Genomic DNA, 19993 nt, shown 5'->3' with positions numbered 1-19993 from the left:
TGCCTCTCATAAGATCTCTATTTCGATGTTTTGGAAGAATGTGGAGAAAATAATCCTTTGTCAAATATGCAATACTATGTACTACTGGGGGAAATGTCTTCCTTAATTCAGTTTATGAACAGTTTATGACCTGAAGTCCTACACATGATAGTCTTCATGTTTAAATAATTATTAAATTGCACTAGCTAGTACAACCGCACACACAGATATTAATTTATATGTCTAACCTTGTTTGAATCCAAGCTATTTGCCTTAACAACCTGCAAAGCTGGTGAAATGCATAGGTCACACAGACTTAGCTTTGTATCTATGATATTCAGAACTTCTGGCAACTTTAGCCTTTGGCTACACATCAGCTGAAAGGTTCAACTTGCTTTGTGTATAAATATTTCAAGTTTTTACTCCTACATGCTAAAGAATTGCAGGATATTTTTTTTACCCTGGTACTACAGATTTAAAAAAAAAAAAAAGGACCCAAATGCATCTTAATATTCTTTAAAAAATTCCTGTCTTTGATATGTTAGAGAGGTACCCCAGCTTAAACCTGAGAAATAAATTTGCTTTAAACTTCTGGAGTACTCAGGTTCAGCCTGCTGTACTGACATCATTAAACATGTGAAACTTTCAGATGATATAAGGGAATGTATAAGCATGTTCCTCCTTCCTCTTTTATACTCCAGCTACCTCTCCATGAAAATCAAACATTGATTAATCCTTAAGTTCCTAGATGGAAGCAGTTCATTATTCAAATCACAAGCATCCTTAAAAAGAATTTTAAACAAGTTCTTAAGTATTTCATGATTTGCAGAGAAAAATACTTTTGGCTGAGATTATGCATGCCAGGATAAAACTTCTGATATTGTTTAAGAACAGTTAATTCCTTATTCACAAAAGGTCTCCAAAGAAACTATTACGACACATTAGTGTGATGGCCCAACAGTTTCATTCTGTCACTCTGGAGAGACTAGTTCAGTTGCTTTTACCAGTGTCTCAAAATTAGCATCTGGGAATGCTACAGAGGTGTAATGTGAATCCCTTGGGGATCAGAGAATTTAACGGCCCACAAGCTCAAGTCTTCTGGTTCATTAAAGTGCAAGAACTGAAAGAATTCCTTTTCTAAGAATATGTTGTCATAGGAATTGTCAGCACTGTCCTTCGAAAAGAAGGGATATGATTCTCAGGGATTCATAGACAGCAAGAAAATATCATAAGCTATATTTTTATTCAGGAGTTAGTACTGACCATATTCCACAGCAGCTTTCAGGAGAGCATCAGAATGAGTAGACCCAAAAGCATTGCGAACAAATCGCCTCCGCCGGCGCAAATCATCTTCCCAGTAATCCAAGCGCCAGAAGTCATGAAGTTGGCTGTGAAATAAAGAACACACACATCAGCACCTACCACAGCTTAAACTGTATTTACATACATTATAGTATAATTGCACTGCTGCTTTTCTATTTCAGGAATACAATGTTGGGAAACATATATTACTAAAACATACAATATTCTAATGTTTCTTTACATGCATTTATACATTATAAACCTCAGCACTGCCTGTCTCAAAATGTTCTGCCTGCTGCTAAAAACATTAATCACCCTAAGCCCATTAACAAATGCAGCATCAAATTACAAGTATTAATGGCACAGCTTGCTTTCTTTTACAGTGTTTTTAACAAGGCTTGTAAATCATAGAATGGACCTCAGTGCAAATAGTTTGCAATTTAATGACTATGGTCCCTTAGCAGACTGAACTTAGAAGTATAAAATATTGCCCACTTGAATTTTGTAGAACTATGATTAAACTAATGTGCTGAAATATTCATTGAAATAATTCCCCACTGCCCCTAGCAACCTGAGAAAATTGCAATTTTATTCATTATTAATAACACTGAATTAGAGCAGAAAAAAAAATCCACCATGTGGTAATTGTCTTGGTAAATTATTATTCCAGCACTAACAGAGTACTAGGACGATTTTATAGCTTCCAGCTAATACAAGCCATTAACTACCACAGCCATCTTTGCGTTACATTGCCTTTTTACATTCGAGAGCAATATTAAAGGTCTGTAGAATGATATAAGCCATTGTTAGTTTATACTCAAGTCAAAATATACACATATATAATCATCTGGTATTCAGCTTTGGTTCTAAAGAAACAAAGCAGCTCCACTTCCAGACAACTTCTAGGCCTTATCAACACAAACATCTTCCACATCAGTTTTATCAGTATGCTGTGGCATATTCTGGCAAAGTCATATTTTAAGGCAACATTTAAAAAACCTTTTGCATCACTATAAAATACCCACAAGGTTTGTGGATGCATCCTTATTATCAAATTCATGATTGAACACACCATACAATGAAAATGATGCTGCAGATCATGTCCTTGCAGACCGTAACTAGGGAACCACTGCTTTAAAACAGTCATTTTCAATCTATCTGCAGAACCTTGGAGATGCATGGTCAAAAGGCAGATGAAAAAAATAGAGAAAATTTTTCAACTCATGAGTGTGGGATACATCTTTGCTGGATTTTTCTAGGTGTTACTTCAGCCACTGTTTTCTGTATTGCCTTAGGCAGGAAAAGATCATCAAGTCCAACCATTAACCCAGGACTGCCAAGTCCACCACATTTAAGCACCACATCTACATGTTTTTTGAACACTTCCAGGGATGATGATTCCACCATGTCCCTGGGCAGTACACACTGGTAGCCATTTCCAGAGGAAATGCTGAAATATGCTAATGTAGAACGGACCTTTTAATTTTTTTAGTCCATTGAACCACTTTTTTTTATGCTTGTACAAGTTCTTGTCTAACTTTACTAACTTCTGTCATGACACCTGGATCAGTTCTGGAGGGCACAGCACCAAGGGAGGTGGACGCAGCAGCTTACCTTCTAGCCACTTAGAAATTTTTTGCATTTTGAGTGACATTTTCCTGACATGCGTCTTAGGTCTGCGTGAAAGCCCTACTTTAATTTCTGCCTTGCAGAACAGGCATTTTACTTATATACAACCAGCCAGGAGGCAACTTCAGGAGTTCAGTGGGAGTTGCTTCCTCACTGAGAGCAATTCAGGGCATCTCGTGTAAAGGCGAGGCAGTGACTCTGAGCTCCCACGGAAGATGCAGCATTAATGGCCTGGCCTGCATGCTATGAGACAGAAATATCTTGCTATCTTGAGCACCAATTATTTTCTGCTGTATAAAACAGCCTACTTCGGTTTTGTACTGTGATATAGTTATTGCTTACAGATGTCATGTTAGCCTAAAGTATCAGTCCATCATTTCTCCTCCTACACTGAGCACCAAATAAATTTATTGGGATTGCTAAATCCCCTTGACCCTTATGTGATATAAATGCAAAAATGGACAGAAAAGTGCCCCATGGTTTAAAAGACAAAGCTTAAAGACTCCTAGTGCGCTCCAAGTTTATATTTTAAACTGATGGTATCAAAGGTAATCCTAAAGGCTTTTTATCATTATTTTTTTTTGAAAGGCAAAAAACTTTCTCTTTCTAATTCCATCTAAGAGTAAGTCACGATGGAACAGGAGTAAAGATATTAATGAAAACTCTTAAACACGAGTTCTCTGAAATGGCATTTATCTCCACAATAAAAAAAAAAAAAGAAAAGAAGACTGTTAGGTTGATAAGAATGATACAATTATGTAAGAATTAAAAACTTTTAATGAAATCAAGAAATATTAAAAGACTAAAAAAATTACATTTTTAATTTGTTCTATGTTTAATCTGATAATCCATTAATTTCATTAATCACTCTGAGGTATACTGTATATTCTCAGCTGAAAGTAATATAGATTTTAAAGTCATTATTTTAATGAACTGTTAAATAAACAAGTGATGAAATTGTCAGAGGATAAGGTCTATTTTTGGGACCCCCAAAAATGTTACAAGTTCAGCAGGGATGGAAGTCTGAAATACCTAACGATGGTGCAAAATAAAAATTTCGAAATAATAGAACACAAACCTTATTCCTAATCACAAATTATATGGCTTTTTAAAACACAACTGAAGTTTCTTCCCAGATTTTTCTACAGGAGTCTATCCCACAACATTATCAAATACTTCCAGATGATGGAAGATGGTATCTGAACCCTAAAGAAAAGGTTTCTGATTCTTAACCAGTTACTCTCAGATTTACCCTTGACTCTTTGTGCAATGTCTTTAATAAAAAGGCAAGATATTCTCCTACCCTATTGTTAGCAAAAAAGCAGATGCCTGAAAAGCTGATGGCTATATATACAGAAAGTTTTGAATGGTTGAGTTTCATCACTTGCATTATAAACAGATAAATTTGTGGGATTTTCCTAAAAAAGTTATATTATTACATCTTTGAATTAGAATAAAAATGCTAGTAAGTAGAAGACTGTGACCATTAGCTTCAGACTAAAACTAAGAATTTAACTTCCTTTAAAAGTCCAGAGCTATGGACTGAATCAGTATTACATTGTCTAGCCTCTAGATTACAGCCTTTCAGAAATACTTATATTCTAATCCTGTGGATGTTATTCAGGCTTTAAGATTTTTCAGGAATTTAGGTGGCTGTTAGGTAGTTCTAAATGATGGCTGTAAATCAAGTAGAACTACACTTTCTAACACTGTAGTAGGCACAAGCGAGTCCTAGATGACAGCAGGTCTGCAAATCGTTCACATCTCTGCTACAATCCATTTTTCCTAGAAGTGACTTGACTAAATCAAGTAATTTTTGTAATTTGTTTCTGTAGCAAGTACAATAGTTCAGTAAGCTTTAATTTTCTTTATAACTTATATTATTAATAATTCGTATTTCCACACCCAACTAGATTACATGTAATTTCCCCTTCCCCCATATCTTATACCAGTCAAGTGACATTTTGAATCAGGCTTGTTTGAATGAAAAAGTGCATATTAAGCATATTGGAATGATTTAATTTTTTTTAAGAACTAAAAGTCCACAGCATCATTTATATGCTACTTCTGCACACATAAAATAAATAAATAAATCTGTATCACTTGAACTGAGCAGTTATTTAAAATGCACCTTAAAACATGACCCAAATTAGTCTGCGCCATGAGCTTAACTGTCAAGATAATTTCCTTACAATCTGTAATATAATACAATAGAAAGCTTTCTCATCCTTACCTTAATGAGGGCTGGTATGAAAATAGTGATATTACAAGGTTACTAACAGTGAAAAGCTTTATTTGGAGTGGTGTTGCACACTTAATCCCAAATTTTGGATGTGCAGTATTTCATGTAGTTAATACAGACACAGAATATACACATTTTAATGGAACAAGCCCTATTTTACTACAGTTATTGAAGGATTACAAATTCTGTTTCATTGCCACTGTCATCACTGGTGTCTGCTTCGCAGCTCGCTGTGTACATTCTCCTACTTCAAGCAGTGTTTTACCTTGTTGAAGGCCAGCATGGGATGGAAAGGCAAAGTGGTGTGGCGTTACCCCAGGTGGCCAAGGTGGACTTTGATAAATCAGAGCAAACAGCTTTGAAGTCTCCCAAGGTCAGGTTGCTCTGAAACTCAGAACTGCCCAGAATTCTATATAATACTCTTTGTTACCATACCCCACACACACCTCCCATGTATTTGGGGACAAAGATTATTGAGATGGACTGAAGTATTTCAGGTAGGCCAATCTATTACCCTCTTAGAGGAGAAACTGTGTAGCTCTCTGCCACCAAAACAATTTAAAAGAATATCCAGCCAGCCTGCACCGCCAAGTCCTCCCTGCCTTTTCACATCTCTATAGCCTGGACTTTTAAAAGACAACTTTTGAAGAGATTTATGTTAACTCCCACAGCCACAGCTCTGATGAAGTATATGGGAAGCAGTTTTTCTTTTACTTATGAATACCAGCTCTCCTAAACAGCAAGTCTTTTTCCACCCTATGGGCAGTCAGCATGGGTGACAGCAGCTCCACAGCTGTGATACCTGGTCCCCTTCACGTACAAATGCAGTTTGCTGTATGACACCTACAGCCACAGCAAATACAAACAGTGGAGAGCAGCAGTACACATGACCATAAAGGCATCCTACAGATGGAAGAGATTAAGTTTGAATATGCTAATGAAGAGAACAGGCCTGCAGGCATGAGGGAAGGCAAAAAAGTTGTTTGGAAAAAGAGGTGGGTCACAGAACTGGAAAGTTGTCAGAGAACCCATAGTCTTTGTAATAATACTGGGAAACTGCATAGAAAAGGCAAGGAATTGATGATCTGTAATTTCCAGAATTAGTCCTGGTTGGTTTTACATAACGTATTTTAAGAAGGAAAACCAATTATTTTCACAGTGTGGAATTATGATTGTGTTTGGAGAATTGAGAAAAAAATGTATATTTAAAAAGTATAAAGCATTTCCCTAAGATAATATGAAGAACAGACTACTTGTAACATTAAAAAAAAAGTAAGTAAAAGAAAACTTGAAATGGAAAAAATTTGCAAATTTTTACTTATGCAATATTTATTACAGTTAAAAACTACAAGCCAAAATATAAACCTGTTTGCCAGAAGACAAAAAAAAGTAAAAGTCTTCTGCAACAATTAAAGAGCAAATATTGTTTAGAAGTGGTATAGCAACATATAAATACTGTATCAGAGTGAAGGTTCCTCTGACTGTGCTTGAAACAGAAACAGTGACTGCTGGGTTTATCAAGATGGTGAGACACACACGTAAAAATCACATTATAATGGCTAAAAGAAAACAAAGCACTACTGTGCCTGAACAGAAACAAATATCAAAAGCCTTAATTAACGTAACTTCTATAGTTTACACAAAACCAATTTTTTTAGCTAGAAAAATCACAAAACTCCATGATGTTTTTCCAAAGAGTATGCTGGAGAATCTCCAAAATAAAGCTACTGAAGTTTTTTTTAAAAGTACTGAAAACTAAGAATAATGCTAAACAACTACTACCAATAAAAATAAAATCTGGAAATATCAACACAGAGAATAAACATGTCAATGAACCTGAGAAACATCTAATGCAATGAAAATTCAAAAAGACAGTAAAAATATTATAAATAGGAGTTTAAAAGATCTTTAGGTCTTGCTACAAACAGCAACATTTTTTTCTCTTAAGTACATATGCACAAGAATTACTGTTGTTAAACATCAGGAGTATATTTGGCAGAGGTTCAAGGTAGAAGGGGAAAAGTCTCAAAAAAAGACCTTACCATTTAAATATAAGGATGCTAAATACTCAGGGAAATTTAGGTAATATTTAACCTTTTAAAAGTTTTTTTTTTTTTAATGAATATTATGCTGAGTGACTCAATTCATGCATGAGGAAGTTTCATACTGTAATTTTTGAAAGAAGCTGGGTGGATATGTCCTGTGGAAATCACATGGATGTTATATTGTCCTGGTTTTGACTGGGATAGAGTTAATTTTGTTAGAAGTAGCTGATGCAGTGCTGTGTTCTGGCTTTGGTGTGAGAACAGTGTTGATAGCACACTAATATTTCAGTTGTTGCTTGGTAATATTTATACTAAGTCAAGGACTTTTCAGTTTCTTGGGCCCTGCCAGTGGGAGGGCTGGAGGGACACAAGAAACTGGGAGGGGACACAGCCAGGGCAGCCTTGACCTGAACTAGCCAAAGGGATATTCCATACCAATGAGTAGAGTTGTGTGATGTTAATTGTTACACAGTATTGTATATTGTCACTTCCGTATGCCTGTTAGTACTGGGCATCCTGTGGCGCCCATCTCTACCACTTTGGATTTGAAGATCTGATCCTGACTCCTCTTCAACTGCCACACCAACAAAGAATGGCTTTGGTGAAACCAGATCAGTGCAGCCATAATAGAATCAGAACTGTCTTCAAAGTGCAACAATCCCGCACCTCGTACCATCTTCCCTGCCCAGAAGGACTGTTACAATAGGTGGAGTCCCATGTCGTGGACTAAATGAACTCAGTGGATTTCAGAGAAATGGTCCATAGACTAAGGGAATGACACCGTGGATTTATGTTAAAGGACAGAAGAGGTGATTATGTATTTGAAAACGTATCATGTTGTAAATGGTATGGAATAAGAGGTGGATACTGTCCTGGTTTCGACTGGGAAGCAGGGCTACAAGGCTTAGGATATCATTACAATATGATGAATTCATGTTCAGAAATTAGTGAAGTGACATAAACAGCAGGAAGACAGGCCATGAAGAAGAACATAAGAAGCTGATGGAGAGGGCACAGACAATAAGTTCTGGGGGATGGTGGTTGTGTCAGTGGGCAAACAAGGGATGCCTAGACTGCTGGTTAGGGATAGTGTTTCCTGGGGGATGGCAGGATGGTCAGTGACCACTGGCTTTCAGTGAAGCAAATTAGCATGGGTAGAAATGAGAGAGAAAGCAAAGGAGCTCCCTGCAAATTTGGTTAAACAGTTGGTGTCCTTGTCACTGACAGCTGGAGAAGGTGGTGCGTACAGCACAGCAGTCCAGCTAGACAACTTGCATCCCAGCAGCATGGCTAGAAGGCATGCCAGCACTGCCGTATTCAGAAGCATCATGAGAGATGACAGGTATTTTTTGTACCTCCTGTGTAGGGCTGCCAAAATGTGAAAAATTAAAATGAGAAGAGACAGGAGACAGGAATGATCGGTGAAATTTGAGAAGAAATGTAAACAAAGTCAGAGCACAAAAAATGAAAAAGTACTTGATAGAAAAGTCTAGAGTTAGGCAGTGAGGAATTAAAAAAGAAAAGTAATAGGGTCTAACCAATAGATAATATTCACTATTCACTGGAATAATTTTACCAGAGCAGGAGAAAACAGGACAGATTAAAAGTTTTTTTCTGGCAATACTTTCCATGGTACCGGGAAATGAGAAACCATAAAGAGCACAGATTGGGAGGCAAAGAAATTGAAAAGCATAGATCAAAGATTTGAAAAGTTGATTTTGTGAAGAAAAAGCAACACTGAGCTGGAAAAAAATGGAGTAGTAGTAAGTTTGTAAGGAACAGAGATGTGAGAAGAAAACCAATGGCCATGGAAATGAGTGGAAGAGAAATAACTGTGGAAGTGGACAGGAAGAAAAAGAAATCCATGTGAATAACTATGGATGGATAAATGGATAAATAGTGGGTTATCAAGAATATCTGTTAGATAATCTATAATATTTTGAGACTTGCAAATTTAAGTTACTTTTGTTTAAGGCAGTGAGCTCCAGAAATCTGTGACCTTTATGGCTGATCTGTGTTCTACAGTTACTTTATGAACAGAAAAAGGGGAAAAAATAGTTCATTTTACCACAATCGATAATACACACAGCACAAGTTACCAGCAGATTACATACTAGTTGACGCACAGGTTTCCCTGTGAAGACTGGAATATGGTAGAAGTTTTTAAAACAGGAAGGAAAAAGTTTATAAGTTGTTTACACTTGTAAAGGATGAATGAAATTCATGAACCTGCAAACTTTTACAGATATTGGCATTTGTGTGTTGTAGCTTTGCAAGGTTTGAGTGGAGGGGAAGGGTTTTTCATGTAGACTTTGAAATTAGGGTGAGAGAAAGCACGAAGGACCTCAAAGTAACAGAAAAAACTACCACTGATCATCAGAACAGGAGCAGAAGAGTCACCTTTGAAAGGCAAAAAGAAAACTGCCAACACAGTTTCTTTCCTATGATCATGTTACTAATGGTATTGCATTAATCATGAAGGACAAAACTGAGAGGAACGGAGAATTGGCTACAAACGAAATAAGAGCGAGAACCATCAGAAGACCACTAATGATTAAAGATCCACCAAATTCCTGAAGAAGAATTTTGTAAGAACTGTTTTAAAGTGTAACATCCTTGTCAGAAAAGGAGGAGTGATTTATGTGGCTTTTATTCTCTTCTTAAGGCACTGGAAAAAGGTGTATTTAATACACACTCTTAAGGAAACCCTCCAACTCCTGAAACTTTTATGACTTAATTTCAGTGAAAAAGATGAGGACACTGAAGTTCAAAAGAAGTAAAATAGAAAGAAGAAGCTGAAACCAGAAATCTCTCTAGATGTATTAATCTTCAGTTAGATGAGACATCAGAAAGGAGAGTAATGTCAGTAGATGTGAAAGGGAGGCTGTGGCAATAGAGATGTTCTTTTTAGCTATGGTAGTACCTGAAACACAAGCTTCTAAGACAGCTAATTCCCAGATTATACTGTATGGTCTGATAACTTGCTTCTGATCATCAGGAAAATTTCTGTAAAACGCAGACAATTTGTATATGGATTTGGGATTTTAGTACATTGCATAAAGTCTGAAGGAAAAAACGATAATGAACACACAAAGAAAGAAGGACTAATAATCATCCTGATTATCTAGGTTTTTTATAAAGCTTAGATCTCCAGAATGAGATGTCATTCTGGAATAGCTGCTATATTATTCAGTAGTAGTAAACTTACATCATGAAGCAGTAGTTTTAGGGAAATAAGACTAACCATGCATAAAACTATATGGGAAAAAACATAAGAACAAAGCCACGTACCTCTTAAAAAATTAGTAATGGACATGTCAATAAATCAAATGTCATCAAAGTAAAACTAAAGGTAAGTAGAATTTTTTAAATTATTAAATTGATTTAACATGAAACATAAATTAAAAGTAATGTGAAATAAGTTTGGCAAATTATCCAAATATTGATGTGCCATAGTAGGACACTACATGTAGTACACCTAAATGAAACAATACAATTTCTTGAAGTTTTATACTCAGTTCCTTTTAGAATCCAGTGACATCGAATAAACTGAACTGAGGCAATATAAAAAGTAGATACATAAATTGTCAGTATTTGACTCACCAGAATCACACTGGGTTTTTTTAGTAACAAAATAACAGAATGCAAGTGCATAACATTTTAGGAATAATAAATGGTATCCCTTGAAACAGTAAAATGCAATAAACTTTACGGTTACTAAAACTGAGACATATAGTAAGATAAACTTTGAGGATAAGGAAAAAAAGTGGTTGGAACAATACTCTGTGGTTTAACTCAGATTTCCAGTCTGGAACTTTTATCCTATTTCAGAATGTGTTGACATCTCTCCAAAGAAGAAATAAACCCCTCAGAGCCCAAAAAGCCTTTCTATAGTTTCAAATAAATGAAAATTTGGGTAAAAATTACTTTTGGAAAATGTTTTGAATGAAAATACAGTGTTTTACAACATTTTTATTTTTAATGCATTTTTTCTTATATCATGCCATCTCAGCACAGTGGTGTACTTCAGAAAATTTCATAAGTACTACCATGATGCCACAGTATAACAAACTCCAAGATGGAATGAATGGTGTATTGAGGTTGCCTCTCTCAACTGATTGCAAGAAACAGACAAAATGGCTTACACTGGAAGCGTAACTGTACATGCCAATAATTAAGCAAAATGTACTCCATGCAAAGAATGCAGCTTTCCTTATTCAAAACATGGAACTAGCTCAAAGTTTCACTGACACAAAAATTGAACTATTTAGCCAATGATCTTCCAATTTCAACAAAAAATAAAAATCTTATTTCTTTTACAGTTTGACTATTATGCTTGCTATAATACCACATCAGAAGCAGGTACCATGACATCAGCTCGCGAGCTTCTTCTGTGAAGAAATACAACATGAAAACAAAATAAAATTTCAAAATAAAAAGTTTTGTAGGCTTTTGTTAATTTAGAAAAATGAAAGGGACAAAATCAGGCATTTTCATAGGGACTTAAACCATCATAATTTTTCATCAAAAGATTTAACCTAAATATTGTTTTCTGATTTAAAAAAGTTTTCAGCCCAAAATTCCATTCAAATCTATTCGTACAAGCATACCACCTGCTGGTAGCAACTGTATTTTGTTTCTTAAGCACCTTAATTGTCAACTTAAAAGAAGGATAAAAGTCAGTGCCCTATGAACACAACAAACAGGAGTCCTTGTAAAATAGTACAACTTTTTGTTAAAATCATCTGGAAAGTAGTGTGCCATTTTACAGCTATAAGCCATAAGAAATCAGATAAACATCTCAGAATATATCTTGTTTATCTTAATTTTAAAAAAGTGAAATGCTGATTTAATGAAGGAAATGGAAAATGTTTTGGGACAACCATCAATTTTGCCATAAAGATGCTCTTTTCTGAACAAGGTTAACTTCTATAGATAAAGTTCTTATGAGACTGCCTAAGATATTTACAGAATTAAACTTCCTTTTTTGAAAATCAAGTATTCAATGTAGTTCATCTCTTGAGTTTCAAACACTAAATATTCCTCTAGCAACAGTTCTGTAGACAGCATTTGTCTGATAATAGAGCTCACTACTTCTATTCAGCCAAGAATACGTAAATGCATTTGAGTCAGAAGCATGGTGACTAAATTTTGACGGAGGAAAGTGAAAAACTGGTTGCAGAAAAACCAAATAAAGTGGTGTTATGACCACTGGAAAGTAAGCAAACTCTCTCCTGTAGTTATGCCTTGCCTCTAGTATAGCATCTTATTGTCTGACTCCCTTCTTGCACAGAATTAGTTTAAAAACCCCCAACCAACCACCTCTCCAAAACACAACCCTTGCTCATCTAACTTTTTTTTTTTTTTCTTGGTTCAGATGTTGTACTGAAAAGAGAAGATAGAGAGAACAATTTATTCAGAATCTCACAGAGACACCTTCCTCCTCTGCCTTCTGCATGAGTGCTATCTTTTCTACTTATGTAAATGATAGGATATTTTGCTCCTGAGTGAAATGAACACCACTAGATTCTTTATGTAGCTTTTCCTACCTTTTCTGAAAAGAAAAAAAAAATAAAATCAATTTTATCTTTGAATTATTAATGGCAATAATACCACTGCATTAAGAAACTCCAATAAGCAAAGCTGGAGGTTGAGGTCCCTGCTCAGCTTGTTGTAATTGTCACCTGCATACAGTCCGCATCAGCTCAATGCAGAAGTTTTGAATTTTTGCAAATGTTCTGATGAAGCAGGCAACTTCTACAAGGAAAACAATTACCACTGTATTTCAAGATTGTTCTTATCATATTAAATATATAACTATGGACAAAAGGGTCCCAGCTTCTCAAAAATACCTAGGCTTTTGTGACTTCTCTGCAATTCTGGAATTGCACTAGCTAAAAGTTGGTTCAGTATGGTTACTGTGCCTGAACAACCAAAAAAACAGTCCCAAGTTTTCAAAGCAGGCATCCAAGTAAAAGGGCTTGAAGCTCTTGAAGACTTTTGTGCCTCATTGGCTTACTTAAAGGTCAAATGCTAAAGGCTCAGACTTGTAAGTAGGGATAACATATGTGACTGCTGCTGAGGATGCTGCCCCAACTGTCTGCTCCATTCCAGATGCATAGATTAAGGTGTCTGAATTTCTTGTGAAAGAACTACTGAAGCAGCTACTGAGCATACTAATTCCATCCCAGTTTCAAGGCAAACCAGAAATGACTTGTCAAAAAATCTAGAGATGTACTTTTAACATCAACTGCAGGGTTGAGGTAGACAGCTAGGACTCCTTATCTCATTAGTTACTCCTGTTATGTAAGTTATGGCTCAAAGGCTATGGCATCCAGAAATAGAAATTTTGTCTCTCAAAATCTTTAATTAGAAGAAAAGAAATATTTTGTCTAAATATTTTTAAAGTCTTATTCTAAAACTAAGACAGCTTTTTTTTTAATATTATTTCTTAAAAACTCATAATGAATTACTGCTTCAAACCTTTATACATTATTCAAGCTGCAGCTGTTTAAAGACAGCTAACTTATAAACCTGGCATCGAGAAGAAATAATTAGCTTCCTTGAGACTTATCAATGAATAGCAACAGTGATCAAAAATAAATAATAAAGTTTTAACTAGGCAATTATTTTTATTTCCATCATGCAGAGCTGTTTATTAAAAGGCAACTGTTTTAACAGAAGGATTATTTTTGCAAAATGTCATTTCAAACTTGGTAATTGGAAATCTTCGAATTGAAATTTATGGAAGTCTGAAATTTTATACTTTCTGAAAGTTTTTTGGGACAGATTCCTTTTTCATCTGTAAGTACAGACTAAGTTAGAAACAAAGCACACACCTAGCTGCAAATCTAAGATCATTCTTCAGAAACAAAACAAAGGCATGCTGGCCCAGTTAGTGGATATGTCTTGACTGGTGTACAAACAGTTATTCCTATCCACAAATGCAACTTGTATTGATGAAATAAACCTTTGCCAAGTGGCATAGCCATGAGTGCTATAGGATTTTTAATAGAGATCATGTTTACAATACTATCAAATAAATGGTGAAATAATCTTAACTTTGGTCTTTTTTGTTCCTGGGAATTTTTGTAAGAGCTAAGAAAGCAGCTTGGCAAGTAAATCAAAACTGTTCTATTTATACTTTATTTCTGACAGTCAAGAGGTTCTTTAGAAGTATAGAAGCAGTCTTCTATAAAACATCCCAAAATATATCAGCATGACCTAATGATTTATTTTTGGCTCTGCAAAACTTGTGGGAGAAGAAGCAGACATGACATAAAAAAAAAAAAAAAGGCAACACAGGATTAAAACTTCCTTGTCTTCTGTCTTGAAAAAAATCTCTGTTTTTGAGGGTTTTGGAAAACAAACAGCTTTAAAGAATTTTTGCATACAAAGTATTTGACAATCCTTTGTTCAGGATATACTTTTTTTAACGTTTTCCTTCCTTTTAGCTACTTTATCTGTTAAGCAATCCTGAGCAACAATCATGAGACACAGCTGATTTTTCCCTTGTCTGTAGCACAAACCTGTGACATGACCACATGTATCTCCTGAATTTTCCATGTACTTTCATCATTCAGTTGATATTGTATAGTATGATTTCCTATAGGGATATGCTTTAAAAATATATTTAATGTATATTTGGCTATTTTTGGCTGTACGTTCTTACTTAAATGAATATTACAGTTAAAGAAAAATCATAGCAACGGTTTAATAAATTTATACAAAACCCCACCACTTTTCTGTGTAGAATCACCATGAGGAATTACAATCCTCAAAGTTTATAATTAAGCTGATTTCATCCTTTACATGTTCTCTGCAGTGGGTTTTTTAAATGACTTTGTTACCATAGTTTGCATGGAAGATGACAAATGAGAACAGGACTTCAAACTATTATTATACCAGAAAGGAAAGCTTATGGACTGGAACAGTACTGAAGTAGAAAATTCATGGGGGAAAGAACCATAATCCATCACAGAAAGATGTGCTGCTTTCCCTTCATAACATGGGTAGCCGAATTTCCTGATTCAGGAAAGCAAAAAGCAAAAACTACATGACTGTGAAATACAAGCTATGAGTTGAGGAGAGATGACATTCTAGTAGTTCAAAAATGTGAGAAAGTGAGAAGAAAGGGAGCTGGACTCAGTCTGTACCTGGGTTTGAGGGCAATATAGCAATAGTATTTTTTTGCTTACTTTCTCTGAGCTGCGGATCTGGATAATTCAGAATATTTTCTGCCAAAGCTCCTTGTGACACAGGCCCTAGGAAAGAGTTGACCCTGAAGTGCTGAAAAATCACATGTGGCTTAAGGAGCCATGGAGCAGGTCATGCCAGCCTCAGAGGTTGTCAAATTTCTAATGACCAACTTGGGGGAACATAACATCTGCCCCTCCCTTCTTCACCAGCTTCATTCTTTTGGAGCCTCCTGCTTTATTATAGCTGCTCCAGATCTCCTGTGTAGCTCAAAAGAAATAATGTTTGAAGATGCTGTGAGGTTGACTATCACCTTATTTTTGGGAACTGATTCTTCTACAGGGACCAAATTGCCTATGACATGGTAGAATTTGTTTTCCTTTCCTGCAATCTGGAAGGCAGAGTTCAATTATTGGGAAGTTAATACTAGCAATTAACAGTTGTAATTTACTGGAAAATTAAGGTTGTCAAATTATGCCAAACGATAGCTGAGTTGAGTTTCTTTCTCTAACTTAAGACATCAACATTATTGACATTTAACTAATCAATCCAGGCCCAATTCTTAGGCGATGGAGAGAACTAGTTGCACCTCGGGGAAAGTTGGGTGATAGGAATCCTGCTGCACTTGTCTCAAATAACAAAGATCTCAACTGTAGGGAACATAAAAACCTGGGGTTCTTATAAAAGAATTTGGCATCTAAGACTTGTGTTGAATTGTCAAGGGAAGGATCAGGTCAGAGAATTCACATGACTGAGTGAAATCCAAGAGGCAGAGAGAGAAAATGAGAATTACGGGCTATATGGAACCCATTAAATGAGAGAACTGGAGAAAGTGGCCGATTGACTTGTCCCAGTCTTATATTACTACAAGTAAAATTTACATGGCGGTATCTTTTCATCACCTGAGTGACCTGCTAAAGCAAATTCCAAAATATAAAATAGACAAAAATCACAGAAATCATCTCATCTGTGTAAATTTGAAAAAATTTCAAAGTTCCTCTTTTGAAAAACAGGCTTATGATTTTATTGCTATAAAACTGCAATGGAGAATCAGGTCAGGATTCAAAATCCCAGATGCAGACTGTAAATGCCTTATTGAAAACAAAGTTATTTTGAACCCATAGGAAATAATGAACATAAAATTATATACATTCAGGAGACAAAAACTATATAAATTCAAGCAACCAAGTAAAAAAAACCACCTGACACTCTCAAGAATCAGACTATGTTATTAAAGCAATTGAGAAATCCTAATAGTTAACACTTAAAAACAGAATACTGTTTATTATACATAATATAATGTTAAAAAAGCAACATTATTTTGGAGAATTTGAATCTGTGGTGTAGTATATACTTATTTTTAAAGAAAAAATATAATTTAGGCCTAATTCTAAAAAGAAGTACGATTTTAAGTATAAACCTATGAGCAATCCCATTAAAATCAAGAACATATTTAAAACGAGACTTGTTTCAGGACATATGTTAGGGGCTTAATTCCACAAAAATTTCAGAAAATTCTACTACTGGTAGAATATCAATGTATTGTTTTACACTACAGATTGAACACTGGTAGGAAAATATATATAGAAATTGCTATTTGTTACATACAGATAAGACTTTAGTTGAGGTTATTTTCTTAACTCTTTTTCTGCTTTCTGAAACAGATCTCTTTTTTTGGAAGAAGCAAACCACCAAATCAAAAATCCAAACTAGTGAGAAACTTCTTACATTCCTAGTAAGAAATGGATTGAATTGACACCAGTATGAAAAGCTGCTAAATCACTCTGAAAGATTACTAATCTTTTATATGGAAAATGGATATAGATTCTAGTCTCATCTCATGCTTTATAGGACTTTTTCTTAAATAAGTGACTTAAATAATTGACTTAAATACAGTTCTGGAATAGCTTTTGCCTAGTATCTCACGCTTTGTTTAAGCAACCAAAGTAACATGGGACTATGTGGGTGAATATATACATCAGGCCTGACCTTCCATAAGTCTTTCTTTTACCAAACTATCTAAATTAAGTTGCTTTAGTCATACTCATATTATCATTGTCTTGATACACCCTTGTCTTTCTGTAGATGTTCTGTAATCTCTGCAATTAGTGATGTGGCTCCAAACTACACATCCAAACCAAGGTACAATGTATAATGGATCTACTATTGTTTTAATAGCAGTATCCTCCCATGGAGTAGCAAAGCTGAATTATGGACCAAGAAGTCAGCTGCTCTTCCTAGTTAATACCGAATCTGTCAAAAGTTTTTTTATCTGGTTTTGGAAAAAAAAACCAAAGCCCACAAAAATGTATTCTTGTTCACAGCAAAAAAGCATTTTGTTTATATTTATCTTATCCCTTGAAAAAAATATGTAATACTTCCATTATTTAGTTCAGGGAGAGCTTAGGAAAATGACACTGTACCGTGACATCTACATACAATGCTGTGAAAATACTCTTGCTTTACCCTCCACCACACTTACAACATTGTGTTAAGAATTTATTCCCATTACCGGCAATATCATCTTCCAAACAGGCAGTATAACTCAACAGACTGATAATGAAAAAAACACTGTTAATGACAGCTGCAGTGTGCCTATGACTGTAGCATTTTGGACACCAGTGAGAAGGCAGTGTGATTCAGAACTTATTCCCTATCATTAATCGGATTATTTGTCAAAATTTCTTTTGATAGAGACTTGATAGAGACTATTATTGATGCTGTTCCAACCAGCCTTTGGTCAGCAGCGGGACCATCAGCCCTTACACAACAAAGACGCCTTTGCTGATAACTTACAAATATCTGTGCACCCTTCAGCACAGCTAACATGGTAGAAAAGAAACACACTAAAACTCTCACTGTTAAGGAAACACGAAGTCCAGAACTGACTCAGTAATACACCCTTCTCAGACACTAACTTGCTAGAGTTTTATCAGTCACCAGTTAATAGTCACAAATGCACAGACTCCGTCATCTCTTCCCTTAGGGCCGCCTCTGACATCATGAGAGTGGCTGATGGCATGGAACCATTCAGAGCCTGCCTCTAGAGCAGACACACTCACAAGAAACACTGAAAACTCAGAGTAGAAGGAAAGTACAGGAAACATTATGGAGGTTTGTTGGATAAGCTAGTAATAGCTTATTTACTTATAATACTTGGTTTTTTCACTACAAATGTGTATAAAAACTGTTTAGTGAAGATCTCCAAAACCTTCCTGTGCCTGCAGCAGACCTTTGAAATTAAGCAGGAAGAAAGAAAACAGGTTAGAGCATTTATCTTTCTGATATTAATCTTTTCTACTTCTGTTCCATAGGACATAGCATACCAAAATAAAATAAAATGAGCACAATACATATAATAATAATGCTCCAATTATCTTGGAGCAGCAGTGCACCCAGCACCTGGACTATATGGAAACTTTTAGGAAGATGAAGAGGAATCTCTCCCCACTTTGGGAGGTCTCTGCAGATTAATTTATTTTCTCAGGAGTCACTATATGTCATTCAGTGCTCAAGGTGCATCTGCTAGGGGAAGAATCATGGTCACTTTCCCTAATTTTCAAGTTAAATTTGCAAGCAAAGTACTTTTATTTTGTAACTTGCACATCAAAAAACAGAGAAACCACTATTCAGCACTGTGAAATACACATATATGCTAACCACCGATATCCAAAGGCACCAGAATGCAATTGATTATACAGCATTATGCCTGCAATCTTCTGAAGATATTCTGAAAGCCTGTGACAGTAAATCAAAATTATTTTTTTCAGACTTTGTCAATAAAGTGTTCCTTTCTCAAACATACACACCAATAATAATTTGTGCCTAGACTGTTACACCTGATTCTATCTGAAGGTAAATACAATTTATACGTGAAGAGCTATGGCAGACACAACATGCTTCCCCCATGAATCACCAAAGTTTTGTGGAATGGAACACTGTCAGCCTTTTCTGATGATGCTGTCTCACTTTACACTAGCAAAACATTAATTGGAATGGGGAATGAAAAGACTACAACCATATGGCTCAGGCCCAGGCCCATCTCTTACCACATTGCTCCGATTCAGAATCTAAGTCTTTATTATTTTTATTCTTTTGAGACTACTGAGTCAGTGTAGATGTGCGGATTTGGTTGAGGAAGCTTTAGTCATTCCTGATTAGCTTTCTAATGGCAATAAAACTAAAACCTGGCACATTGCAGATGGGGGAGGGAGGGTAGGTGGGGAATGAGACAGAAGCAAGTACATGTGTATGTCGTTCTCTTCTCTGGCTATTACACAAAGTGAAATAGCTCCAGCTGGAAGGATTAACAGCGACCTGCTCCAGAATAAGCTACAGCCTGCTAGGGGAGCCTCCAGGGAGGTCGACAAGGCCATTGCAAACGTTCTCAGCCAAAGAACAGAGCCATAACTGAGAGGGATGTGACAGTGATCTTTAATGCTGTAAATGGCACCACGATGGTGAATCAGCAACAAGGACTCAACAATTTCTCAGAAGAAAAAGCCTAGGGAGAACATATAGTTATCAAGCAACGAGTTCAGAACAAATGAAAGTACACTTTGTGTGGATTTCTCACACAATATACTCAAGGTATGGAACA

The 19993-nt window shown here is 35.7% G+C and overlaps 1 protein-coding gene across 6 annotated transcripts in view; it reads right to left on the bottom strand.

Moving 5' to 3' along the window:
• Positions 1 to 19993, bottom strand: part of NBEA (neurobeachin) — a 509705-nt gene that overhangs the window by 188508 nt on the left and 301204 nt on the right. For all 6 annotated transcript variants that reach the window (XM_037377448.1, XM_037377449.1, XM_037377452.1 and 3 more), the window contains one exon: positions 1243 to 1367. In XM_037377448.1, coding sequence (XP_037233345.1) covers positions 1243 to 1367 — 125 coding nt within the window. The remainder of the gene's footprint in view (positions 1 to 1242; positions 1368 to 19993) is intronic.

Source organism: Falco rusticolus, chromosome 2 (genome assembly GCF_015220075.1).
Source record: "Falco rusticolus isolate bFalRus1 chromosome 2, bFalRus1.pri, whole genome shotgun sequence".
In the NCBI taxonomy this organism is placed as follows: Eukaryota; Metazoa; Chordata; class Aves; order Falconiformes; family Falconidae; genus Falco; species Falco rusticolus.
This window is presented reverse-complemented; position numbering and strand designations above follow the sequence as displayed.